Here is a 26770-nt window from a genome sequence, read left to right as displayed (position 1 = left end):
TCTCCCTCTCGTCGCTTCACGTCTCATCCCCTCGCCTCAACTGAATCGCTCGTCGTTTCTCGTTCCTCTTGTGGTTGGCAGGAGCCGCAGCAGAAGGGATCGGAGATGGCCAAGTCGAAGAACCACACGGCGCACAACCAGTCGTACAAGGCGCACAGGAACGGCATCAAGAAGCCCAAGCGCCAGCGCCAGGCCTCCACCAAGGGGGTACGTTCATACTGCCTCGCACGCGGCCCCCGAGATCCATAACTAATCTCTGTTCTGTTCTTACTTTCTGGTTCAGATTTGCTGTTTTTGTCATGGATAACTGTTGGCAATTATCTGGTTTAGTTAGTTTCTTTCCCGCAAATATCTGTAATCATGCTAGGAATGTGAGTCTGTTATGGACAAATTGAAGTACTACTCTGAAATCTGAGGTAGCATTGTTCGATTCTAGTACATGTGATTGATAGGTTGTTCAAATCTGTTGTTACCTTGGATAATTGCTGGGGTCAAAATGGGTCATTTATTACTGGATGAAACTGTATTATGTGTAAGAATAGAGTCCCTTTGTTCTAGTTTTCTCCTGTAGTTTAGTTATTATTCCGTAGATTTGATTTGAGCTTGAACTGCAGTGCCCAATCACGCTGGCATCGAAGTTCTACTCTAGGATATTGTCTTTGAATTGGTATGTTGAGTGATGTCGTTGGTGAAAAAAATACTTAGCTTGTGTTAGAGCAAAACTTCACATCTTGTATGTCTGTTACCCACATTTTGTTTCATCTGGCCCTTATATAACCTATTGTGTGGTAGGAATCTAATGCAAGCTTGGGAGTTTAGCCTGTGAAATATTTGTGATGTCTGTTTGTCTACGCCTACTGATCTGTGCCTCTTTATTGTTTCCTTGTAGATGGACCCGAAGTTCCTGAGGAACCTGAGGTACTCGAGGAAGCACAACGTCAAGGCTGGTGAGGGAGAGGTTGAGAAGTAAGATGGACGAGTTTCTGATGGTCGATATGTCTCGTGTATCGCTAGGATCTACTGTTTTGAACCTGTTAATCCAGTGTTCTGTATGACCAAAGAATATCTATGTCGTTACCTAAGTTTTGTCATGCTGCTGGATTGGAAATGATATTTGCAGCCTTATGAGAATTTCTTTATCCATAAAATGTGTCTTTGAATGCAATGTTTGTGCATTGAGCATTCGATTTGATGTGGTTGTTTATTCATCAGTCATCTTTACTTGGACTGGAATGTGAATGATCTGGCATGTACGTATTTGGTTGTACACTAGCAATGTTTCTGTGAGCTCCCCATGTGCTGACGTTGAGGTTCAAAACATGATAACAGTGACGCAGATGATCAAATACAGGGGAAGCAATTGGTTGATTAACGTTTGACTATCTAGTAGTAGATCACACCTCTATGAAGCACCATAAGATTTGAGGTCTTCATTTCAACCAAATTAAGTGCAGGTCAAGTACATGGTTTAGTTCTCAGACCTGGGGTCTAAAATTTTAGTTGCTCTTTCGTCTATGAAGCACCATAAGATTTGAGGTCTTCATTTCAACCCCAAATTAACTACAGGTCCAGTCCATGGTGAAGTTCTCAGACCTGGGGGGAAGTGCTCGTATTACTTTTGAGTTGCTCTTTCGTCGTGCCAACCCTACTCACTTCAGTAGCACCATTACAAGCACATGCGTGCAAACCTTAGCAGTTGCAGGGGTTGCACCGCAGCTGCACCCATGGCGGGCCTCACCGGACTCTTGAACCGCTCTCAGGCCTGACGATGGTGGCGCCTCTCTTCTCCGCAAGTCAGGGTACATCTTGCTGCGTCAGGGTACATCTTGCTGCAACAAAAAACAAATCAGCATGAGAAACTCTTCTCCACCATACTTTTTTTGGGAGAGATTCTCCACCATACTTAGGCCTGAAAGCAGCTACTAGTAATTTGCAAGACAGAACAGAGGTATCCACGCATATTTGCACGAGGAACCCCAATGTAAATTTCCGGCAATTAAATAAAGCTTTGCGATTTTGAAAGTATCCTTGCAAGTATTCAAGTTCCCAAATGAAACTTCCATTTTCAAAGAACGAAATATGCTTAATAAATTGCCAATAACCTTACAGTGTCATTGGTGCTTTCTTCTAAAGCTACGATGCGTGGTATGCATCATCTTAACACTCACCTTCTTCATTAGAAATAAGAAGTAATTAGATGCGTGTTCAACTCGCAAAAAAAAGACACACGTTCAAAGAAACTAATGCAGTCAAGACCTAATAAGAAAACAACATTTAGTTCATTTTGTATTGGTTGACTTCAATAACAGCTAGCCTGCCGGCTAGAAATGTGCCTTCTTTGATTTTTTACCCTTACCATCACTTTCTTTCCCTTAAGGCCTTATTACCATCACTGCTTATTCTCAATTGAACTAAGCTTTGGCATTTCAACTTTTAACTTACATTTAGAAACAAAGATAGTATTTCTAGAAAAGGAAGCATTTTATTGCGTATCCCTATACACAAACGGGGAAATAATAACTTATTCGGTCTCAAAGTAGCTTTCATATGAAGAGGCATTTTACACAGTATCCCACCTTACTCTTGCTTCTTGTCAGTTACACAGTATCCCGCCTTATTTTAGTAACTCTCTCAGTTGAATAGACCGAACTGCATGTGTCTATCCTATCTACAATTCCTACCTCTCTACATGTTTCCTTCTTAACTAAGAATTGTTTTTCCATCTATTAGTGTTAAGAAATTGTATTGACCAGGACCATGCATTAGAGATACCTAGCTCCATGTCTAGTCATGTCCTTGGATCATTGGTTTGTTAGGACTTGACTATGTGCCGCAAGAGTCTTATGATTCAAAGAATTTTTATAGAAATTTTAGAGGATTGGAATTCTTAGTAACATTTCCAAGTATGTTGTTTGGTTTGTAGAAATATGTTCCTTTGCACTGTATTTTGATAGAAATATGTCATCAGTTCATCACATACAATGGGAGTAGAGGAGGGGGTACAACTTTGAAATACGTTCCTAGCGGGTTTGAGCGAGGGATGCTTTAAGCTCTGTGCAGCCCTGGCCCGAGCGATGAATGCTATAGACAATGGACTACGAGAGTTACTTAGTCTAGCTAACAATGCACGCTTTGCGCGAACCTGTTTTGCATATTCACTTTAGTTCAGATGGACCATTACAAACTACAAAGACACACACATATAGGCTCGCACACACAAACACAAAACAGTAGCAATAGTTTCACAAGTTACATGAGCACAGGGGCGCCAAGAGCAAACCACACCACAACATTAACCAGGCGGACGGTGCCGGTTTCATTATTCACACACCCGATGAGACACGACACAATCACATACACATCGATTGCTTGCATCTTAGCAGTTGCAAGGGTTGCACTTGCAGCTGGCACCGCAGCTGCAGCTGTGGCCGGCCTCACCGGACTCGGCGGCCTCCTCGAACTGCACCTTCGCGGGCCCGACGACGAGGGCGACGACGGTGGCCTGCATAGAGGTGGTGCTCTTCCCCTCCAAATCAGGGTACATCTTGCTGCAACATTCAAATCAAAATTATCAGCGCAAGAAATTACCGAGTTAGCAATCACTCTAGTTTGGAAGAGATAAGTATGCATACCCGCAGTTGCAGTTTGGGCCACAGCCGCAACTTGATCCACAGCTGCAAGACATCCTTAGTTTTGTTTAAGTTTTGTTGAAGATGGAAGAGGAATAAGTGATTTGAGATTGTGAGCAATGAGCAATGCCTAGGTCCTTGTGCACCACTATTTATAGGCCAACTAGTGTGATTGAAAGGACGTTTGTTGCGTGTCATGGTGCTATACAAAGGCTTCCTAGAATGAGTCTTTAGGAGCTTTGGTCCATCTAATATAAACTTCTAACGATTGAATAAAACTTTGCAATTTGATAATTTTGTCCTTGCAAGTATTAAAGTTACCGAATGAACTTCTATTTTCAAAGAACAAAACATGCTGAATAAATCACCAATAATTGTGAGTGTTCCTGACGTGGGTCCTGATGATTCCTGAATAATTTTTGGTACTCTTGGGGGCGTTTACGGTGTTATTGTTGCTTTCTTCTAAAGCGACGATGCGTGGTATGAGTCATCCTAACGCTCTCCTTTATAGGAATTAACGCGTATTTAGATGCTCGTTCAAAGAAGCTATGTACGTTAGCTGCTAAATTAATGCAAGCGAGACCTAATAAGAAAGTACTAACATTTTAATTCGTTTCATATCGGTTGACTTCAACACAGCTGGGCTGCCGGCCAGAAATGTGCCTTCTTTGTTTTTTAGCCTTACCATCACTTTTTTATATAACCCTTAGGGCCTTATTACCATCACTTTCAGTGGAACTAGTTTGTAGAAAAGGAAACATTTTATTGCGGACCCCTTTGTGCAAACGGGGAAAATAGCAACTTATTTGTCTCAAAGTAGCTTTCAGATAAAGAAGCATTTTACCCAGTATCTTGCCTTACTCTTGTTTCTTTTCATTATTTCAGTAACTCTCGATTGAACAGACCGAACTCCATGTATCTATCCTATTTAGATCTCCTACCTATCTACATGTTTCCCTCTCAAGTAAGAATTGTTTTTCCATCTATTAGTGTTAAGAAATTGTATTGACTAGGACCATTCATTAGATATACCTAGCTTATGTTTAGTCATATGTTTCTTTTCTTGCAGAACCATCCATGAGAAATACATCACAGAACCAAGTTTAGAAATTGTATTAGCGCCGACTTCAAAGTAAAAATAAGTTTTTGGCCGGTACTTGTCAACTTGGTATCTGATTTGGTTCGTTAGGACTTGACTATGTGCTGCCAGAGGGTCTTAATGATTCAAATGATTTTCATAGAAATTTTAGAGGATTGGGATTCTTATTAGTACATGATTCCTATCTCTACCACTTGGGATAGCCATCAAAATTCCATTTACTGAATAATGAACTAAACGCTCAAGATTCATGGCTAAAGTCGAATCATAGTTAGCCAACATTCTCAAATCATACTCCACCGCGGCATAGCCTCCAAAGTGGACAAGCTATTTTTCATTGTGACACTGCTAAATAAGCATGCTCGTCTTGGAAGAAGGCCAAAGCTGATCAGAAGCATACATGTACAACACTTCTAAGAAAACGTATTACCGCTAGTAATTTCATTAGTATAACAAAATAATGCAAGAACCCATCCAGGCGAGGTGTTACTAGCGGCTTGACCGAGGGATGATTAGGCAACTAAACACCAGGAGTTTGCATCTAGCGGGGCTGGTTATGGTTGATCCATGCAAGCAAATACTCTATAAGTAAATGAACTACGAGAGTTGCTTGTCTAGCTAATAAACTAGGAACCATCTTTATTTTAATCCCTCTGCAGATGGAAGTTTACAGTTTTTTGAGTGTTTTCCTTTATGTTCATGTAGAAAAATATAATGACACTTGCATAGGAAAGAATATGTTCATCTCTATCTTTACTATCTTACAAATAAGAGTCGGTAGATGGTTTTAAATTTCAGTTTCAAAAATATTTCAGCACTAACCAAAATTACTGAATTTCAGTAATTTCGGGTTGCATTTCAGCCAAGGACCAAAATGTTTACTTGAAATTCAAAAGCATTTGAAAAATTCAAAAATGTTTTAAAAATATTTGAATTCCTGTGTATAACTGAGATGACTGAAATAGTTTGATCGAACGTTAAATATTTCGGTGTCTACTAAAATTATTGAAATTTAGTGAAAATCATCAAAATCTCATTGAAAGTGAAAATCATCGGTAAGATGTGGCTAATGCGCACTTTGCGAGAACCTGTTTTGTATATTCACTGCTCAGATGGACCATTACAAAGACAACACATATAGGCTCGCGCACGGCGCACACAAACACAAAGCAGTAGCAATAGTTTCACAAGTTACATGAGCACATGGACACCAAGAGCAAACCACACCACAACACTAACCAGATGGCCGGTGCCGGTTTCATTATTCACACACCCGATGACACACGACACAATCACCACATACACATCGACCGCTTGCATCTTAGCAGTTGCAAGGGTTGCACTTGCAGCTGGCACCGCAGCTGCAGCCGTGGCCGGTCTCGCCGGACTCGGCGGCCTCCTCGAACTGCACCTTCGCGGGCCCGACGCCGAGGACGACGACAGTGGCCTGCATGGTGGCGCTGCTCTTGCCCTCCAAGTCAGGGTACATCTTGCTGCAACATTCAAATCAAAATAATCAGCGCAAGAAATTACCGAGTTAGTTGGAAGAGAGAAGTATGCATACCCACAGTTGCAGTTTGAGCCGCAGCCGCAGCTTGATCCACAGCTGCAAGACATCCTTAGTTTTGCTGTAAGTTTTGTTGTAGATGGAAGAGGAATAAGTGATTGGAGATGGTGAGCAATGAGCAATGCATAGGCTCTCCCTGTGCACCAGTATTTATAGGCCAACTAGTGTGATTGAAAGGACGTTTGTTTTTGTTGCGTGTCACGGTGCTATACAAAGGCTTCCTAGAGTGAGTCTTTAGGAGCTTTGGTCCATCTAATATAAATTTCTAACGATTGAATAAAAATTTGCAATTTGATAATTTTATCCTTGCAAGTATTCAATTTGCCGAATGAACTTCTATTTTCAAAGAACAAAACATGTTGAATAAATCGCCAATAATTGTGAGTGTTCCTGAAGATTTCTGAATAATTTTCTGTATGGTTGGGGACGTGTATGGTGTTATTGTTGCTTTCTTCTAAAGTGACAACGCGTGGTATGCGTCATCCTAATGCTCTCCTTCTTTATAAGAAATAACAAGTATTTAGATGCGTGTTCAAAGGAACTATGTGGGTTAAGTGCTAAATTAATGCAAGCAAGACCTAATATGAAAATACTAACATTTTTAGTTCATTTTGTATGGATTGACTTCAACAACAGCTAGGCTGCCGGCCAAAAATGTGCCTTCTTTGTTTTTTACCCTTACCCTTACTTTTTCATATAACCCTTACAACCTTATTACCATCACTGTTTATTCTCAGTGGAACAGTTTTTTTAGGAAAGAAAGTATTTTATTATCTCAAAGTTGCCTTCAGATAAGAAGCATTTTACTGACTTACTCTTGCTTCTTGTCATATTTCAGTAACTCTTTTTCTTAACATGGTACAAATGCATATGCTCATACACACGCACATACACTCATCCTTATATATGAACACACACGCATACCCTACCTCATCCTTATATATGAACGCACACGCATACCCTACCACAATGAGCACCTCTAAGAGACTAAGCCGACACATCATCTTGGGATTGACGAAGTCACCATAGATGCATTCATAGTCGATGGAAACGTCTCCTCCCACTGAATGCACATCATAGAAAGATCTGAAATAAATCCAGAAAAATGCGAACACCGATATCAACTCTAGAACTTGAACCCTGGTGGGCTGATGATACCACTGTCTTTCTAACCATTCAACCATAGGTTGGTTCACTTTTTAGTAACTCTTGGTTGAACAGCCTTGTGTCTATCCTACTCCCTCCATTCCCTTATACAAGACCACTATGAAGAATACATTTTGCATCTATACAAAGCCATCAAGTAATCGAGGCAAAATTTAATGATGTTTTCTCGTAGTAGCAACTTGTTTAATACTTGCATGTATGCAATCATAATGACAATCTGCTACTTCCTTCCCTTTCATTCCTTGCATGAAAGTGGCATATTTATGATCCCAGTTAACGAAAAAAAACTTAGCTTGCAAAACAATCATTAAATTTTATCTTGGTACCTGTAATCCGAGTTTGTGCCCTAGTATAAGGGAATGGAGGGAGTATTTACAATTCCTACCTCTCTACATGTTTCCTTCTTAAGAAGTGTTTTCCCATCTATTAGTGTTAAGAAATTGTATTGACCAGGACCATGTATTAGAGATACCTAGCTCTATGTTTAGTCATACTTTCGTTTTCTCGGAGAACCATTCATGTATGAGAAATACATCATTCGATGTTTAGAAATTGTATGATGAACACTTGTCTACTTGGTAGCTGATTGTGTCCTTGGATCATTGGTTTGATAGGACTTAACTATGTACTTCGAGAGAGTTAGAGGGTTGGAATTCTTAGTAACATTTTCAAGTACGTTGTTTGGTTTGTAGAACTATACTCCTTATTCCTTTGCACTGCATTTCAAAGCAAGATTCCATTTACTTAAACTATTGGAAAGATTGTTTTTTTCATGATAAAATTAGACAAATCTTGGTGGGAATTCAATCTCGTGGGGTTCAAGTGGACATGACAATGGAGTCCTACATTTATCTTATTAATTTGTCTTTAGGATCACGTGAATCAAATATATATCCTTATCTAATGTCTCTCAACTGCTGAATTCTAATAGTAAGTATTCCAACGAATGATACAACCAACATACATGCTTAGGGGTACATTTGGTTGCATGGAGTTCCCACACAAACCATTGGGGACAAGTCCAAATGACTCAAAGCCTTGTTGTTTGATTGCATGCACAAGGCCTGGTGTGCTCACCTTGCAACAACACAAGTGGTGAAGTTACCCACTTGAGAATCATTCAAACATGGTACCCCCTCCTCTACTCTCATTGCATGTGATGAACCGATGATATATCATATTTAGAAATAAAGTACTATGACAATTATTTCAAATTGCATGGTAACAACACCATCCTTAAGGCTACTTAATACATAGCTTGTTTTATCTTTCTCTCACCCATGACCAGACAAACCTTTTGTAGTAACTTATTTTTAAGAAATATGTTCATGTAGAGAAATATATTGGCACCCATGTGTGAATGAATTATGTTTATCTTTCATCTTTCTATGTTACGGAATAAGGTAGAAATATGTAAGACGTGGCTAATAATTCACACTTTGCGCGAACCTGTTTTGTTCACTTCAGTTCAGATAAACCATTTCAAAGACACACACATAGGCTCACACACACAAACACCAAGTTTCACAAGTCAAAAGGACACCAAGAGCAAACCACACCACAACACCAACCAGATGAACGGCGCCGGTTTCATTATTCGCACTCGACCACACACGGCACAATCACCACAAGCGCATCGACCACTTGCACCTTAGCAGTTGCAAGGGTTACACTAGCAGCTGGCGCCGCAGCTGCAGCCGCGGGCGGCCTCACCGGACTCGGCGGCGTCCTCGAACTGCACCTTTGCAGGCCCGACGCCGAGGACGATGGCAGTGACCTGCATGGTGGCGCCACTCTTCTCCTCCAAGTCAGGGTACATCTTACTGCAACCGGCGAATCAAAATAATCAGCGCAAAACACATGCCTAATTTTTTTTCTTGGTTGGTGAGTGATGGGGTCATGTACCTAGGGTAGGGTCACAGACCTGATCTAAGTACCCTGCCCAAGGACACCCTTAGAAGAGGTCACCTTCCAGTCGACCAACGAGGGACTCACTCGACTGACTTGAAGGACTCGACCACGAAGACTCACTCGACCACAAGAAGGTCAAGAGGCACTCTGCACTGCAACGGCCTGTAATTAAGTAGACTTTATGATAGTAAAGACACTTTATGTGGGGCGTTACCAGTAACGCCCCGGACTTAACTCACCTTAAACCCTCTCCTACGTGGGCTGGCTGGGGTCCTGGCGCACTCTATATAAGCCACCCCCTCCACAGGTAGAAGGGTTCGGCATCTTGTAACTCATATACATATAATCCACTCGACCGCCTCCGGGCTCCGAGACGTAGGGCTTTTACTTCCTCCGAGAAGGGCCTGAACTCGTACATCTCTTGTGTTTACAACCTCTCCATAGTTAGGACCTTGCCTCTCCATACCTACCCCCCACTCTACTGTCAGGCTTAGAACCACGACAGTTGGCGCCCACCTTGGGGCAGGTGTTTTAGCAATTTTGTGGAGAAGTTGCGATTCTTCCGAGTACTTTCATCATGGTGGCTGCTGGATTTTTGGTCGAGGGTCAAGAGATCCGTCTCGGCGCTCTCACCTTCATCGCTGACGACTCTGCCTGGCTTCAGGAGGCTCCACTCGACGTTGATGCGCTCCCCGTCCGCGGTGCGACACATTTTTGCGCATGTGTCCGCGGCGTTCTGCTGCGGCAACCGTCGACCCCGTATCGGTCGACATCCCCATCGACCACCCTCCCGGTCTCCCGTCAGCGCAAGCGCTCGGGCCGGTCGAGGATTCAGCGGTGGGTGAGGCACGCGGTGGCTCGCCAGACGGCCACCACCTAAGTTGCGGCAATCGAACCCGACGAATCTCTCTACGGCCTGTTCGATCTGTCGACTGGTTCCGTAGAGACCGCATCCGAGTGTGATAGCAGTGATCCAGCGGCAGAAATCTTGATGGTCGACGGGCCCCGCAGTCCCCCTGGCTTCGCCCGTGATGGTGGAGCAGGTGACGGAGGCGACCCCGCACGAGCCACGAAGAGTACCAGCCCGAGCCACTCGACTCTCTGCAAAGAGAGGAACTTCGCCGCAGGAACGTGGATGCCCTGCGTACTCCCATCGCAGGAGAAACCCCCGAGGCTCGTGCCTTGGAGGAGGACGTCTGGCCAATTTGGCCGAACGCACTCGACTGGAGAATCTTCAGCGAGCACTCGACGAGCGCGCGCGGCAACGAGTTCCCGACACCAGTCGACGTCAACTCTTCCCGCCGACTCAGGTATATCGAACCCCAATCCAGAATTTAGCAGCTGCGACCCGTATAGCAGAGTCCATCCAGCCTTCGCAGTCGGAAGCTGGCAGAGGTTGCTGCAGATCAGGGATCTGCTCCGGGCAGCAGGAGATCAGAATTCAGCCGTGTCTCAGTCGCGCAACAGAATTCACAGTCGATCCGTCACTGCGAATACGGTTCAGTCGGCTCACAGCCCCAGATCGCCTCCGCGGCGTGAAGGGCGCGAGAATCGGCGAGATCAATATGGTGACCGACTCGACCGAGATGATAGGCGTCGAGTGCCCAATTCCCCTCCGAGGGGTGGGTCTTACGCTCCTCGGCAGCAAGATGACAGGCGTCAGTACAGTACAGGGCGAAGGGTTCCAGTCGACCCCAGAGAACCAGGCTTCGACGCGCGATCCATTATCGTGCAAGGTTTGGTCGACCGGAACAGAGCCCATCGAGGCGGACTCGACAGAGATGCGCCCACAAGCAGTCGAGTGCATGTTTCTGGTCCTGAATGTTTCAGCAGAGCTATCAGAGCCGCAGTTATCCCTCCCAATTTCAGGTTGGCAACAGGAGTCAGCAAGTTCACTGGTGAGTCTAAGCCTGAAACTTGGCTTGAAGACTACCGAGTGGCAGTTCAGATTGGTGGTGGGAACGACGAGGTGGCCATGAAGCATTTGCCCCTCATGCTGGAAGGTTCTGCCAGGGCATGGTTGACTCAATTACCTCCTAGCATCATTTACACTTGGGAAGATCTGTCCCGAGTGTTCATCAGAACGTTTGAAGGAACTTGCAACGACCGGCTGGACTGACGGAGTTGCAAGTCTGCGTGCAGAAGACCAATGAGACTCTCAGAGAGTATATTCAGAGATGGATCACTTTGCACCACACTGTGGAGAATGTGTCTGATCATCAGGCAGTCTGCGCCTTTAAAGATGGCGTCAAGAACAGAGAATTGAGTTTGAAGTTTGGTCGAACCGGTGACATGACCTTGAGTCGGATGATGGAGATTGCTACCAAGTACGCCAACAGCGAAGAAGAAGACCGACTCCGAAGCGGCAAGCACAAGCCGAGCCAGTCGGAAAAGGGAAACACCAGTCGGAAACAGAAGCGGAAGGCTGAACCGGCAGCTCCTGGAGAGGCTCTGGCCGTGACTCAAGGAAAGTTTAAGGGGAAACCAAAAGGATCCTGGAACCCCAAGAAGGTAAAGGATAAAGAAGGGAACGACGTGATGGATATGCCGTGTCACATCCACACGAAGAAAGACGAAGAGGGGAATATCATCTACCCGAAGCACACCACTCGCCAATGTCGACTCCTGATCCAGCAGTTTCAGGGAAAACAGTCTAAGGACAAGGAGAAGGAGTCGGACAAGGCCGAAGACAAGGAGGACAGTGAGGAAGGATATCCGCATATCAACTCCACTCTGATGATCTTTGCAGATGTGGAAAGCAGGAGTCGATTGAAAGTCATTAACCGAGAGGTGAACATGGTTGCCCCAGCAAAAGCAAATTATCTGAAATGGTCTCAAATACCCATCACATTCGACCAATCTGATCACCCGACTCATATTGCCACCCCTGGGAGGCAAGCTTTGGTGGTCGATCCAGTTGTCGAAGGCACTCGACTGACAAAAGTGCTGATGGATGGTGGAAGCGGGCTGAATTTGTTGTATGCAGACACACTGAAAGGAATGGGCATTCCGATGTCCCGACTGAGCACTAGTAACATGAGCTTTCATGGAGTTATACCAGGGAAGAAAGCCGAGTCACTCGGCCAAATAGCTTTGGACGTGGTGTTTGGTGATTCGAAACATTTTCGCAAAGAAAAGTTGACGTTTGAGGTCGTGGATTTTCAGAGTGCATATCATGCCATTTTGGGGAGACCAGCTTACGCACGGTTCATGGCTCGACCATGTTACGTGTACCTCAAATTGAAGATGCCCGGCCCCAAAGGAGTGATCACTGTCACCGGTGATCGGAAAAAGGCAGAAGAGTGCTTTCAGAAGGGCTCCAAGATTGCCGATTCCCAGGTGACAGCGGTCGAGTTCGAAGAATACAAGCAAAACGCAGATCCGAGTGACTTGCTGCGATCAAAGAAACCCGCCACAGAGTCTGCATTCCAGTCGTCCGGTGAGACGAAGCCTGTTCACATTCACCCGACCGACCCCGATGCAGCTCCGACCCGCATCTCCACAACACTCGACCCAAATAGGAAGAAGCGCTCATCCAGTTCCTCCGTGAGAACTGGGACATTTTTGCATGGAAGCCCGCTGACATGCCAGGTGTTCCCAGGGGACTGGCTGAGCATCGCCTAAGAGTCGACTCATCTGCAAAACCAGTCAAAGAGCATCTTCGGCGGTCCGCCGTCCAGAAGAGAAAAGCCATTGGTGAAGAAGTGGCTCGACTGTTGGCGGCAGGATTTATCCGAGAGATATACCACTCCGAGTGGCTCGCTAATGTCGTCATGGTTCCCTAAGAAGGACAAGTCGCTCCGAATGTGCATTGATTTCAAGCACATCAACCGGGCCTGCCCGAAAGATCATTTTCCTCTCCCTCGCATAGATCAAATTGTTGACTCGACCGCGGGATGCGAGAGGCTGTCTTTTTAGATGCCTACTCCGGGTACCACCAGATCCGTCTGTACGGACCCGACGAGGTAAAAACAGCTTTCATCACTCCATTCGGGTGCTTCTGCTATATCACCATGCCATTCGGCCTCAAGAATGCCGGAGCCACATTTATGCGAATGATTCAGAAGTGTCTACTCACTCAAATCAGTCGGAATGTGGAAGCATATATGGATGATATCGTTGTCAAGTCACGAAAAGGTTCCGACCTGCTCGCTGATCTCGCCGAAACATTTGCCAACCTCAGAAGGTATGATATCAAGCTCAATCCATCAAAGTGCACATTTGGAGTTCCTGGTGGCAAGTTACTCGGTTTTCTCGTTTCCGAACGGGGAATCGACGCTAACCCAGAGAAGATCGGCACTATTCTCCGAATGAAACGCCCTGTGCGAGTGCACGATGTCCAGAAGCTTACTGGATGCTTGGCCGCATTAAGTCGATTCATCTCACGACTCGGTGAAAAGGCATTGCCTCTTTACCGACTGATGAAGAAGGCAGACAAGTTCGAGTGGACTCCAGAAGCTGATGCAGCGTTTGCCGAGCTAAAAGCTCTGCTCTCCACCCAGCCGGTGCTTGCTGCTCCAATCAGCAAAGAGCCTCTGTTGCTCTATATCGCAGCCACAGGACAAGTCGTCAGTACTGTGCTTACGGTCGAGCGGGAAGAAGAAGGAAAAGCTCTCAAAGTTCAGCGCCCAGTGTATTATTTGTCTGAAGTCTTGACTCCATCCAAGCAGAGATATCCTCATTATCAGAAGCTTGTGTATGGAATATACATGACCACAAAGAAGGTTGCTCATTATTTCTCTGATCATTCCATCACAGTCGTCAGCGACGCTCCACTATCAGAGATTTTGCACAACAGAGATGCAACTGGTCGAGTGGCCAAATGGGCGATTGAACTTCTTCCCCTTGATATCAAGTTTGAGGCAAAGAAAGCCATTAAGTCCCAGGCAATAGCAGATTTCCTCGCCGAGTGGATTGAACAGCAGCAGCCGACTGAAGTTCACTCGGAGCATTGGACCATGTTCTTTGATGGCTCTAAGATGTTGAATGGTTCCGGTGCTGGGGTTGTCCTGGTTTCCCCCAGAGGAGATAAGCTCAGATATGTGCTCCAGATTCACTTTGATTCCTCCAACAATGAGGCAGAATATGAGGCCCTCTTATATGGGTTGCGCATGGCCATTTCACTCGGCGTCCGTCGCCTGATGGTCTATGGCGACTCGGATTTAGTGGTCAACCAGGTGATGAAAGAGTGGGACGTGAGAAGCCCAGCCATGACTGGATACTGCAGTGCAGTGAGGAAGCTGGAAAAGAAGTTCGAGGGGTTGGAGCTCCATCATATACCCCGACTGAAAAATCAAGCAGCTGATGATCTAGCAAAGATAGGTTCCAAGAGAGAAGCCATTCCGAGTGGTGTGTTCTTGGAGCATATACACACTCCGTCAGTCAAAGAAGATCCTTTCACCGAAGAAACTCCACAGCCCAAGAGTGCCACAGATCCGACTGAGTTGAAGTCCCAGCGGTGGTCGACTTGATCATGGAGGTCTTGGTGGTCATTCCCGACTGGACAGTTCCATATGTCGCGTATATCCTGAGAAAAGAGCTCCCGGAGGATGAGGAAGAGGCTCGACAGATCGTCCGTCGATCTAAGGCCTTTACCGTAATCAAAGGACAATTATACAGAGAAAGCGCGACTGGAGTTGGTCAGAAGTGCATAACACCAGAAGAAGGTCGACTCATCCTCAATGATATTCACTCGGGGACCTGTGGTCATCATGCGTCCTCTCGGACCATCGTGGCCAAAGCATACCGAGCCGGATTTTACTGGCCAAAGGCGAATGAGATGGCAAAAGAGATAGTGGATAAGTGCGAGGGATGTCAGTTCTACTCGAATATGTCGCACAAGCCTGCGTCAGCCCTGAAGACCATCCCACTCGTCTGGCCTTTCGCAGTATGGGGATTGGACATGGTCGGTCCTTTGAGAACAGGACGAAGTGGCTTCACGCATGTACTGGTGGCAGTCGACAAGTTCACCAAGTGGATCGAGGCTAAACCAATCAAGAACCTTGACACCGGTACTGCTGTTAGCTTCATCAGGGAACTAATATTCAGATATGGAGTCCCGCACAGCATCATTACGGATAATGGGTCGAACTTTGACTCGGAGGAATTCAGAGATTTCTGCAACTCCCAAGGCACACGGGTCGACTACGCTTCAGTCGCCCATCCGCAGTCGAATGGACAAGCAGAGCGAGCTAATGGCCTGATTCTTAAGGGATTGAAGCCCCGACTGATGCGTGATCTCAAACACGCAGCTGGAGCTTGGGTCGACGAACTTCCCTCAGTGCTTTGGGGGCTGCGGACCACACCTAATCGGTCGACCGGAAGAACTCCATTCTTCTTGGTCTACGGAGCTGAAGCAGTCTTGCCGAGTGATCTTCTCCACAATGCTCCTCGAGTTGAAATCTACAACGAAGCAGAGGCTGAACAAGCGCGGCAGGACGCAGTCGACCTTTTAGAGGAAGAAAGGGAGATGGCTCTGATCCGGTCGACCATCTACCAACAAGATTTGCGTCGTTTCCACGCCAGAAATGTGAGAGGTCGAGCCTTCCAGGAAGGAGATTTAGTTCTCCGAGTGGATCAGCACAAACCACACAAGCTTGCTCCTTCTTGGGAAGGTCCCTTCATCGTCACCAAGGTTCTCCACAACGGGGCGTACCGTCTTTACAACGTCGAGCATAATATCGACGAGCCCCGAGCTTGGAACGCGGAACTACTCCGCCCATTTTACACTTAAGTTTTATCACTCGGATGAGTTGCAATAAAGTACTTCTGTAGTTCATGGACCTCAAAATAATAGTGTCATAGTTCCTCCATAATTTCTGTCACTTTTTATTTTGTCCAATAAAATTCCCCCTCAGTGGGTGACTTAGCCGCGAATCCGTTTCGCCTAAGTTTGTAAAAATCCTACCGAGTGGTGAGCCAGACTCCCACTCGGAGGCTTAGCTGCGAATCCGTTTCGCCTAAGTTATAAAAATCCTACCGAGTGGTAAGCCAGACCTCTCACTCGGAGGCTTAGCTGCAGCCCAGTGCTAGCCTAAGTTATCAAAATCCTTCCGAGTGAAGAGCAAACCTCTCACTCGGGGGCTTAGCTGCAGTCCAAGTACTCGCCTAAGTAATCAAAAATCCTACCGAGTGAAGAGCAAACCTCTCACTCAGGGGCTTAGCTGCAGTCCAAGTACTCGCCTAAGTTACAAAAATCCTACCGAGTGAAGAGCAAACCTCTCACTCGGGGGCTTAGCTGCAGTCCAAGTACTCGCCTAAGTAATCAAAAATCCTACCGAGTGAAGAGCAAACCTCTCACTCGGGGGCTTAGCTGCAGTCCGAGTACTCGCCTAAGTTATCGAAAATCCTACCGAGTGAAGAGCAAACCTCTCACTCGGAGGCTTAGCTGCAGTCCGAGTACTCGCCTAAGTTATCGAAAATCCTACCGAGTGAAGAGCAAACCTCTCACTCGGAGGCTTAGCTGCAGCCCAGTGCTAGCCTAAGTTATCAAAAATCCTACCGAGTGAAGAGCAAACCTCTCACTCGGAGGCTTAGCTGCAGCCCAGTGCTAGCCTAAGTTATCAAAAATCCTACCGAGTGAAGAGCAAACCTCTCACTCGGAGGCTTAGCTGCAGTCCAAGTACTCGCCTAAGTAATCAAAAATCCTACCGAGTGAAGAGCAAACCTCTCACTCGGGGGCTTAGCTGCAGTCCGAGTACTCGCCTAAGTTATCGAAAATCCTACCGAGTGAAGAGCAAACCTCTCACTCGGAGGCTTAGCTGCAGCCCAGTGCTAGCCTAAGTTATCAAAATCCTTCCGAGTGAAGAGCAAACCTCTCACTCGGGGGCTTAGCTGCAGCCCAGTGCTAGCCTAAGTTATCAAAATCCTTCCGAGTGTAGAGCAAACCTCTCACTCGGGGGCTTAGCTGCAGTCCAAGTACTCGCCTAAGTTATAAAAATCCTACCGAGTGGTAAGCCAGACTTCCACTCGGAGGCTTAGCCGCAGCCCAGTGCTCGCCTAAGTGGACTAAGGAATAAGTCGATTGCAATAAAGGCGCCTTGCTTTGAACCTGCAAAAGACATTTCGAGCCAAAAGCAATCATATTCAAGCACCAAATTCAAGTTTGAATCGATATCTAAAGGAACCGAAAGTGCTCAGGCGTTAAGCCTGTTAAGGTTTATCGGTTACAATTCCACTCGGCATACCGAGGCAAATTTAAAGCGTCGAGCCAGAAGAAGTTTTTTACCCCTCCTGTGGAGGGCTGGAAGGCGCAACGAATTCATCAAGGTCAATTCCGTCGGCGATCCGAGTGGCAGCCGCAAGGAAAGTTTCCATAAAGGACCTGAAGTCGTGTTTCTTGGTGTTGGCCACCCGAAGGGCCGCCAGCTTCTCTTCTCGCGCATCTTTACAGTGGACTCGGGCCAGACACAGAGCAACATCTGCACCACACCGAGCCGAGGACTTCTTCCATTCCTGCACTCGACCAGGGATCGTGTTCAAGCGAGCCATCAGCGACTCAAGGTCATTCTGAAGTGTCTCCTCAGGCCAGAGCGTCGAGTCGATGCGAGATGTGGCGGCCTTCAGCCTTGCGAGATAGTCCACGACAGCTGCAACACGAGACTCCAGTCGGAAAACATCCATGGCAACTTCGTCGTTCACCGGAGAATTGACGGGGTCGAGGTTTGGCTCCAGCCGGCTAGTTTCTTCTTCAAAGTTTTGACAAAATTCTGCAAGGATGATCACTAAGTCAAGGGATGGTCGAATGGAAAAACCACAATTGGAAATGTTTGCCAAGCATAGAGGTTTACCTTCAAGCATAAGAAACAGCTTCTTGGCAAGACCACTCAGGAAGGCCTCCAGATCAGTTTTCTTCCCAGTCAACTTACTGACTTGGTCGGTCAGGGCAGCTTTATCAGTTTTCAGTCGACTGACCTCCTTGTTGGCGATCCCAAGAGCAGCTTTCAGATTGGTATTGTCTTGTTCAAGCTTGGTGACTGAAGCTAACTTCTCGTCAGCAAGCTTGATCTTCTCAGCTAGTTCGAGGTCTTTCTTCTGTTGGGCCTCCCTTACTTACCTGCAAGTTACAGCAAGATCAGATTTTGAAACAAGCAAAGGGGAAAAGCAGTCGTCAAGGTCTCACCAAACATACCTTCGGTCTCCTCCTTTGCCTTCGTCAGCTTCTCCTGAACCAGCTTCAAGCTCAGCTCGAGTTGAGTGTGCTTGTTTTCCAGCTCAGAGTAGCGAGCCACAAGATCACAGGAGTTCTGCGAAGAACCAATCGACTAAATGTCAAATATAATTCACTTCCGAGTGAAAAAGGAAAAATCACACGTTTCTAAGACTACAGCCGAATACAAGCATTCGACCGTAGTCTCGGGGACTACACCCAGTGGGTGCACTCAGCGTGCCCCCACTAATCCTGTTGAAGATAAAGTCGACCAGTCGACCTCAAAAAAAAGAGAGAGAGAGATGTATTCTTTAAGACTGTAATCGACTGCAAGCAGTCGACCACAGTCTCGGGGACTACACCCAGTGGGTGCACTCAGCGTGCCCCCACCGGTTGGCGAAATCCATTCGACATAGTCGAATGACGGAAAGCCTGAAATTATAAAGCCTAAGGCCGACTGCCAGCAGTCGACCTTAGCCTTGGGGACTACACCCAGCGGGTGCACTCAGCGTGCTCCCGCTAACACGGAGTCTGAATCGACACACCCAGTGGGTGACTACTATAAATTCTAGAAAGAAAAGTTTTTGATAGCATATCCTAACAGAACAGGCGGTGGTCGACTGACCTGAACATTGCTTTGAAGGGCGGAACTGGCGTTGTAAGCTGCCTGGCTCGCATCCCGGATGGTCCTTAACTGCTCCATCATGATCCCTGCCTGGCGTATCGCCTCCTTCGCGGCGCCAGCTTGGTCCTCTGGGACGTGGTGCATCGTGAAGAGGGAGGGCTGCTGAGCACTCGTCAGTGGATCTGCGAAGGACACAGTGTGTCGAGTGGTATTCTCTTCCTCCGCAATCAGAGTCTCAGGCGCCGTCACATCCTGGGGCACCCTGCTGGCAGACGCTTTCCTACTCTTCCTGCGCTTCAGCGGTTCCTCATCCTCATCATCATCAGGGAGAGTGATAACAACATTGGGTGGAGCTACAGAGAAGAATCAGGATTAGAGATCATGAGTCAGTCGACTAAAAACGACGTTAAGAATATAGTACATGGTTTTGAGGTTGCTGCGTCCTCCATCTCATGGTCATCAGCCCGGGCTGAGGTCTCAGAAGTAGCAGCACTGCAACTCCAAAGAATCAGTCGACTAACTTCAGCGTCAACCAGAGACAAAGTTCACACAAAATAAGAAGACTTAAGCAGCATGATTACCCTGATATGGTGGGGATGGACACCTTCATCTTCGGCAGAAGCTTGGTCGGCTTCGACGGAGCCGCCCGGGGCTGCTTCGGCGCCTTTTCAGTCGGCGCCGGAGAGGTGGTCCGAGGGCGCTTGGTCGACTGTGCAACGGTCGCAACCCCCTTGCCACGTTCAGTCGAAGGGTCGTGGACAAGCTTCGACCACCTTTCTGAGCGCGGTGGTACGACCTCCTCCTCCTCTTCTTCCTCATCTTCAGCGTCATCTTCATCACTGGCATCGTCGTCATCGTCATCATCATCCTCAGCAACATCCGAGTCCCATTCCTCCTCCTCCTGGCTCTCGCCCCCACTCGCCTCACCCTCCTCAGTCGGAGCCTGTGCTCCATTGGGCATCGAGTACAGCTCGGTGAGGGCCTGATAGACATCAAGACAAGGATCGATCGACCAAATGGCAGAATAAACAGAAATGAATATGACAAGAACACAGTGGAGAGCAGAGCAGGCATACCTTGTTTGGATCACTGTTGTGGTCGAGTGGAGGAATCCTTCTGGCTCCGCGTGGGTTATCCTTGTTTCCGGTAACGGCGGCCATCCATCTTTCCAGAGTGACATCGTCGACTGCTTCTGGATGGACTCGAGTCTCGTCTTCAGTCCCACAGTACAACCACATGCAGTGGCTCCGGAACTGAAGGGGCTGGATACGACGCCTAAGGAAAACCTCCAGGAGATCCATGCCCGTCACTCCCTCCCGAACCAACTGTACCACGCGCTCCATCAACATCTTCACGTCAGCTTTCTCCTCCGGAATCAACTTCAGAGAGGAGGGCTTGTTCACTCGGTCCATGGTAAACTGAGGGAGTCCACTCGACTGCCCCGGCGTCGACTGATCCTGGCAGTAGAACCAGGTCGACTGCCAGCCTCTGACTGACTCGGGAAAGTCATGGCTGGGAAGGTGCTCTTATTCCTCACCTGGATCCCCAGGCCCCCACACATTTGGACGACTCGGGTTCTTTCATCGCCTGGGCTCGCCTTCTTCACGGTCTGAGAGCGACACGTGAATATATGCTTGAACAAGCCCCAGTGCGGTCGACAGCCCAGGAAACCCTCACACATGGACACGAACGCGGCAAGATAGGCGATAGAATTTGGGGTAAAGTGGTGGAGCTGCGCTCCAAAGAAGTTCAAGAAACCACGGAAGAAAATACTCGGCGGCAAAGAAAATCCACGATCAACATGGGTGGCCAAGAGCACGCACTCATCCTCTTCTGGCTGGGGCTGCCACTCCTTCCCCGGAAGCCTCGCAGCTCCATGGGGGATCAAGCCCTCGTTGGCCATGTCGAGGAGATCTTTCTCCGTGATGGTCGACTGGATCCAATCTCCTTGGACCCAGCCCTTCGGCAGGCGGGATCTAGACGAAGACCCGCCGCGGCTGGTGGATCTCCTCTTCGCCTTCTCCGTCGCCGACGCCTTCTTCGCGCATTCCAGCGCCGCCGTCTTCTCCTTGGCCATGGTTGCCGGCGAGACGCGCGAGGAGAGGTTGGGCGGAGGCGAGAGCGAGCGCGTCGGGCGGAGACGAAGGGAGCAGAGAAAGAGAATGCTGAGGCACTGTACAAAAAACCCTCGCCGGGCGCATTTATAAGGTCCCTTCCGAGTGGATGACAGGTGGGCCCGGTCGATCTAATCATATCCAGGAACAGTTATGCAGGCGGGATACGTGGCGAAGAAAGTGGCGCGGGGATCGAGGCGTCTATATCCCGTCCCATCCGAACGCCGCGGTCCGCTCCGTTTCACGCGCTTCTCCAAATTTCGCATCCCGCGGAATCCGCGAACGGCAGACCGGTCTGTCAGACGCGGGATGTCCTGCGATCCGTCGCTCGGAAATCGTCAAAGCCCGAAAGATCACTCGACGAAAGAAGAGAATGGATCGAGCGACTGAAGACAAGTTGGTCACTATCAACGAAGAGATTCTTTGGTCCAGAACAACGCACGACCAGTGAGCAAAAGTTAATCGGAAATAACATCAACTCCTTCCTCACTCGAAGCCTCAATCCATTCGGGGGCTAATGATGGGGTCATGTACCTAGGGTAGGGTCACAGACCTGATCTAAGTACCCTGCCCAAGGACACCCTTAGAAGAGGTCACCTTCCAGTCGACCAACGAGGGACTCACTCGACTGACTTGAAGGACTCGACCACGAAGACTCACTCGACCACAAGAAGGTCAAGAGGCACTCTGCACTGCAACGGCCTGTAATTAAGTAGACTTTATGATAGTAAAGACACTTTATGTGGGGCGTTACCAGTAACGCCCCGGACTTAACTCACCTTAAACCCTCTCCTACGTGGGCTGGCTGGGGTCCTGGCGCACTCTATATAAGCCACCCCCCTCCACAGGTAGAAGGGTTCGGCACCTTGTAACTCATATACAGATAATCCACTCGACCGCCTCTGGGCTCCGAGACGTAGGGCTTTTACTTCTTCCGAGAAGGGCCTGAACTCGTACATCTCTTGTGTTTACAACCTCTCCATAGCTAGGACCTTGCCTCTCCATACCTACCCCCCACTCTACTGTCAGGCTTAGAACCACGACAGTGAGTCCCCCCTCCCGGCTCTCGCGTCGCCCCTCTTGGGCGACTCGGGAGCGGCCCCAAACCCTAGCCGCCGCCTCCTCTCCTCCCTCCTGCCCCCTCCCCGCCGCCACCCGAGGAGCCTGCCGGCTGTCGAGCGTCTTCCGGTGAAGGTGGCAGCGAGGATCTGCTGCCTCGCGCCGGCGTGAGGAGCTTTGGAAGCCAGGGCGGCGGCCCTGGGTGGAGATGGCGGCGTCAATTTCTCCGGTGGATGACGCGCGCAGGTGCTGGCCGTCCCTCCCGGCCGCGTTTGTGGCGTGAGGATGGCGAGGTCTTGTTGCAGCGGTGGGCGGCTCTCTTCCTCCCAGCCCCTTCCTCCCTGCGGTGGTCTCCTCTCGCCGATCTGGTGGCTGGTTCGTCAGATCTGGGCTTCGAGGATGGGGCAGTGGAGACTTGGAACGGGGGAAACCCCTGGTCGATTTCGCGTCGACCTCGACGCCGCCGGCGCTCCGGTGCCGCTCTCCCTCTTGAGGGCGGGTCGAGCTTCCAGATCTGTCCCCCTCCTCCTCCTCCCTTCCCTGGGCGAAAGCCTTGGCCTTTTGGCCGGACGGTGGAGGCGCTCTGGCGTCTCGGCCCTTCCTGGAGGCGTTGTTCAAGGGGTGGTTGGGGGTTGTGGACCTGGTGCGTGGTGGTGGCTGGCGGCGGCGGTGCTCGGTTCCCTTGGTTGCCGGCGTTGGTAGTGGCGTGTGGGTTCTTCCGCATCCTTCAGCGGATCCTCGCTTTGTTTGCTGGTTGGTCGCCGGCCGGCAGTAAGCGTCCGCGTGTTCGACATGGTCTGGACGAAGGGGAGATAGTAATCTCTCCTCCGGCAGTGGCCCGAGGCGGCGGGCGGTGGAGTCGATGGTTTCCTTCACGCGGTCTGGATCTTCATGTTCACGGCTTTTGCTGTCGCCGGGTGGCTTCGGCCCTGCCGTTCTAGCTGTGCATGATCTCCGGTGGCTTGATCGCAGTATTTCTTGCTGCCTTTTTCTCTGTAGCTCTTGGTTGTAGTGATTTGGCATGTATTTTTCAGTTTTTGATCAAGTCTTTGCCTTTGTAATTCAGCACCATTGTATCCTAGCCGGTTGATGGCTTCATTAATTTGAAGTCGGGCCTTTGTGCCTTTTCTCTAAAAAAAATAATCAGTCGCAAGAAATTACTCGGTAGTAACTCACTCTAGTTTGCAAAAGAGACAGAAGTATTCATACCCGTAGTTGCAGTTTGAGCCGCAGCCGCAGCTTGATCCACAGCTGCAAGACATCCTTGGTTTTGCTGTAAGCTCTGCTGCTGAAGATGAAAGAGTTGGTTGGGATGGTGAGCAGTGGGCGATGCATATGCTCGGCTTGTGCACCGCTATTTATAGGCGTGCTAGTGTGTTGGAAAGGGCGTTGTTGCGTGTATGTGCACGATGCATATGCCTAGAATAGGTCGTCACAAGCTATTTTTCATCGAATGGCGCTTTCTAAATTCAGTGTGTTAATTTCAAACTATATTGTACTGGGATATGGTTTCTTTCTTTTTTTGCGAGAGAAATTTTCAATCTATTTATCAATCATGGCAGTATAGAGAACAATAGAGGTAATAAAAATTACAACTAGGTCCATGGACCACCTAGCGATGACTACAAACACTGTAGCGAGTCAAAGGCGCGTCACCGTCATCGCTCTCACCGGAGCTAGACAAATCTTGTTGTAGTAGACAGTCAGACAGTCGTCGTGCTAAGCCCCCAAAGGACCAGTGCACCAGAGCAGCAACCATCGCCGATGAAGAGACTTGTACATCGGAAAGATCAAACATGTAACCGCATGAGCGAAGACGAACAAAAGCTGAGTCCAAATAGATCCACCGAGGACCAACACCCACCGAATCCCGTGAGATCCGACGGAGACACACCTCCACACATCCTCCGATGACGCTATTCGCACCATTAGGGCAGGGATAGGACACGGAAGACATTATTCCTATTGTGGGACATCACCACCGCCATACAGCCCCAAATAAAACATTGAATCTAACAAAAATGAAAACGGGTGTTTTTTTTGAAGCTAAAATGCCCTCCGGCTCTTTATTCATTAGGCGCTAGCATGTCTGACTGCAAACACTCAGTCAGCCACCCAGGGATTGTATCATACACATGTATAAAAACACTCAAATTTAACGAATGCCTAGCTACACGGTGAGCCGCCATATTAGTCTGACGACCCGAGAACCGTAGCCTGAATCCCTGAAACCCGGTAGCCATCTCCTTCATCTCCAAAATGAGATGATAACATGTCGATCTCTGGGTGCATCCCAGAGCCGTTGAATCTCCTGACAGTCCGTCTCCATCACTACATGCTGGACACCCATGTCTTGTGCCATGATGATCGCGTCCCTGCATGCAAGCAACTCAATGGATAACGGGTCCGTAACCCCGTCATACCTTGAGCCTCCAGCTCTAATGAAAGTGCCATGATGATCTCGAGCAATATAGCCCGCTCCTCCTCGCACGAGACCCATATCCGTTGCTCCATCCGTATTGATCTTAGTCCACCCCTCCTCTGGTGGCATCCACCTCGGTCTGGTCGTGGTTGGGGTCTTCTTCCTGTCCGGGATCTCAAGTGCCCGCACAATCTCCTCAATAATCACCATAGATTTCAGAGGTTGATAAACCAAATCACCATGTGTGTAATTGTTTCTTGAGTGCCATACTGCCCACATTACAGAAATCATGATGGCCGCCTCCTCCTTCTTAAATAATCGCTGATCTAGGAGATCTCGAGACCATGCTATTGGGTGTAGATGTGGTCTATCAATACCAAAGAAACGCTGTGCTGCGTCCCAAAATCGCATGGCATGCTCACACCCCATCAGCGAGTGAAACACGTTCTCATTGTCATTGCCACACATCAGACAGTTTGGTATTTGTTTGATATGCCTCCTTTGAAGCTCGCCATACGAGGGCAAAAGGTTTTTCAGCACACGCCACCAAAACACCCGTAACTTTGGAAGCACGTTAATCTTCCACATCGCCTTCCAAATGGTTGAGTCACCCATGGATGAGCCAACATTCAGTTGTGTCTGTACCTTTGATTGCATTGCATGTCTATATGCAGATCTGACCGTGAAGAGGCCAGATTTCTCTCTTGCCCATGCCCATACGTTCGCGCCTCCAACTCGCGGTCTCACCATGGCTAAGATAGCTTCGGCGTCAGGAAAAAAAATAAGCTATGAACAAGATCCGTATCCCACTGGTTCGTACCTGGGTCAAGCAAGTCTGAAACAAGCTGGACTGAGTTCGGCTTTAGAGAACCCATCGGTTTCATTGATCCGGTGCCTTCTATCCACTGATCGTGCAATACCTCCGTTGTCTCTCCATTACCAACTCGCCGTATGAGTCCCGTCTTCAACATATCTCTTCCTTGGATTATTGCTTTCCAAGTCTTAGAAGCACTCGCTGGGCAGCCCGCCGTCAAAAAACCCTCATTAGGGAAATACCGTGCTTTAAGCACTCTTGCACAGAGACTATTTGGGTTATCAAGCAGCCTCCAAGCTTGCTTAGCTAACAATGCATCATTAAAAATTTCCAAGTCTCGAAACCCCAAACCGCCTTGTGACTTCGCAATGCACATCTTATCCCAAGATTGCCAATGCATTCCTTTTCTGTCTAGTGATCCAGCCCACCAAAATTTTGACATGTTTGTCGTCACTTTCTTGCATAAACCTTTTGTGAGTTTGAAACAACTCATAGAGTAGGCCGGTAAAGCTTGAACCACTGACTTCAAAAGAACTTCTCTAGCTGCACATGACATCTTCCTTTCACACCATCCCTGCATTCTTGACCTTGCTCTTTCGTTAATGTGTTCAAAACTCTGCTATGTTATTCTACCCGCAGCTGTCGGAAGGCTAAGATACTTCTCTGACATTGCTTCTCTCTATATTTGCAATGCCGCTTTGACTCCCATCTTAATAGAGGCGCCACTGTTAGGGCTAAAAAAGACCGAACTTTTCTGCTTGTTTGCACACTTTCCGGAGCCAATGCTATACTGATACAAGATCTCATTCAATCTTATGGCGCTCCTAGAATCAGCTTTCATAAAAACTAAACAGTCATCAGCAAATAAAAGATGGGATATCCAAGGAGCAACATTGCTAACTCGGACCCCCCTATCTATCCACCCTCCATCATAGCTTTGCAACATACACGAGAGATCCTCTCCGCACAACAAAAAGAGATACGGTGAGATCGGGTCCCCCTGTCGAAAACCTCGAGACGGTGAAAAAACCGGCAACAGCTCCCCGTTGACCTTCACCTGGAAGCTTACTGTTGTCACACATGACATGACAAGGGAGATCCAACGATCATGAAAACCAAGTTGTCGCATTATCCCTTCCAAATACTCCCATTCAACTCGATCATATGCTTTGATCATATCAATCTTAACTGCACACCAACCTTGCTTGCCTCTTT

The 26770-nt window shown here is 48.0% G+C and overlaps 3 protein-coding genes across 3 annotated transcripts; 1 reads left to right on the top strand and 2 right to left on the bottom strand.

The window, feature by feature from the left end:
- Positions 1-6: 6 nt before the first annotated feature.
- LOC123129241 (60S ribosomal protein L29-1) lies at positions 7-1192 on the top strand. Its single transcript, XM_044549486.1, has 2 exons — positions 7-207; positions 890-1192. The coding sequence occupies exons 1-2, from the start codon at positions 106-108 to the stop codon at positions 968-970; spliced, it is 183 nt and encodes a 60-aa protein (XP_044405421.1). The 5' UTR covers positions 7-105; the 3' UTR covers positions 971-1192.
- Positions 1193-3131: 1939 nt separating this feature from the next.
- Positions 3132-3750, bottom strand: LOC123092207 (metallothionein-like protein 1). Its single transcript, XM_044513912.1, has 2 exons — positions 3633-3750; positions 3132-3548 (listed from the first exon to the last, which is right to left on the bottom strand). The coding sequence occupies exons 1-2, from the start codon at positions 3683-3685 to the stop codon at positions 3377-3379; spliced, it is 225 nt and encodes a 74-aa protein (XP_044369847.1). The 5' UTR covers positions 3686-3750; the 3' UTR covers positions 3132-3376.
- Positions 3751-5811: 2061 nt separating this feature from the next.
- On the bottom strand, positions 5812-6401 carry LOC123092200 (metallothionein-like protein 1). Its single transcript, XM_044513902.1, has 2 exons — positions 6293-6401; positions 5812-6221 (listed from the first exon to the last, which is right to left on the bottom strand). Exons 1-2 carry the CDS (start codon positions 6343-6345, stop codon positions 6050-6052), a joined length of 225 nt encoding a protein of 74 aa, XP_044369837.1. The 5' UTR covers positions 6346-6401; the 3' UTR covers positions 5812-6049.
- Between the last annotated feature and the right edge of the window lie 20369 nt (positions 6402-26770).

This window comes from Triticum aestivum, chromosome 1B (assembly GCF_018294505.1).
Source record: "Triticum aestivum cultivar Chinese Spring chromosome 1B, IWGSC CS RefSeq v2.1, whole genome shotgun sequence".
Lineage (NCBI taxonomy): Eukaryota > Viridiplantae > Streptophyta > Magnoliopsida > Poales > Poaceae > Triticum > Triticum aestivum.
Note: the sequence above shows the minus strand (reverse complement) of the source record. Positions and strands in the feature narration are given on the sequence as shown.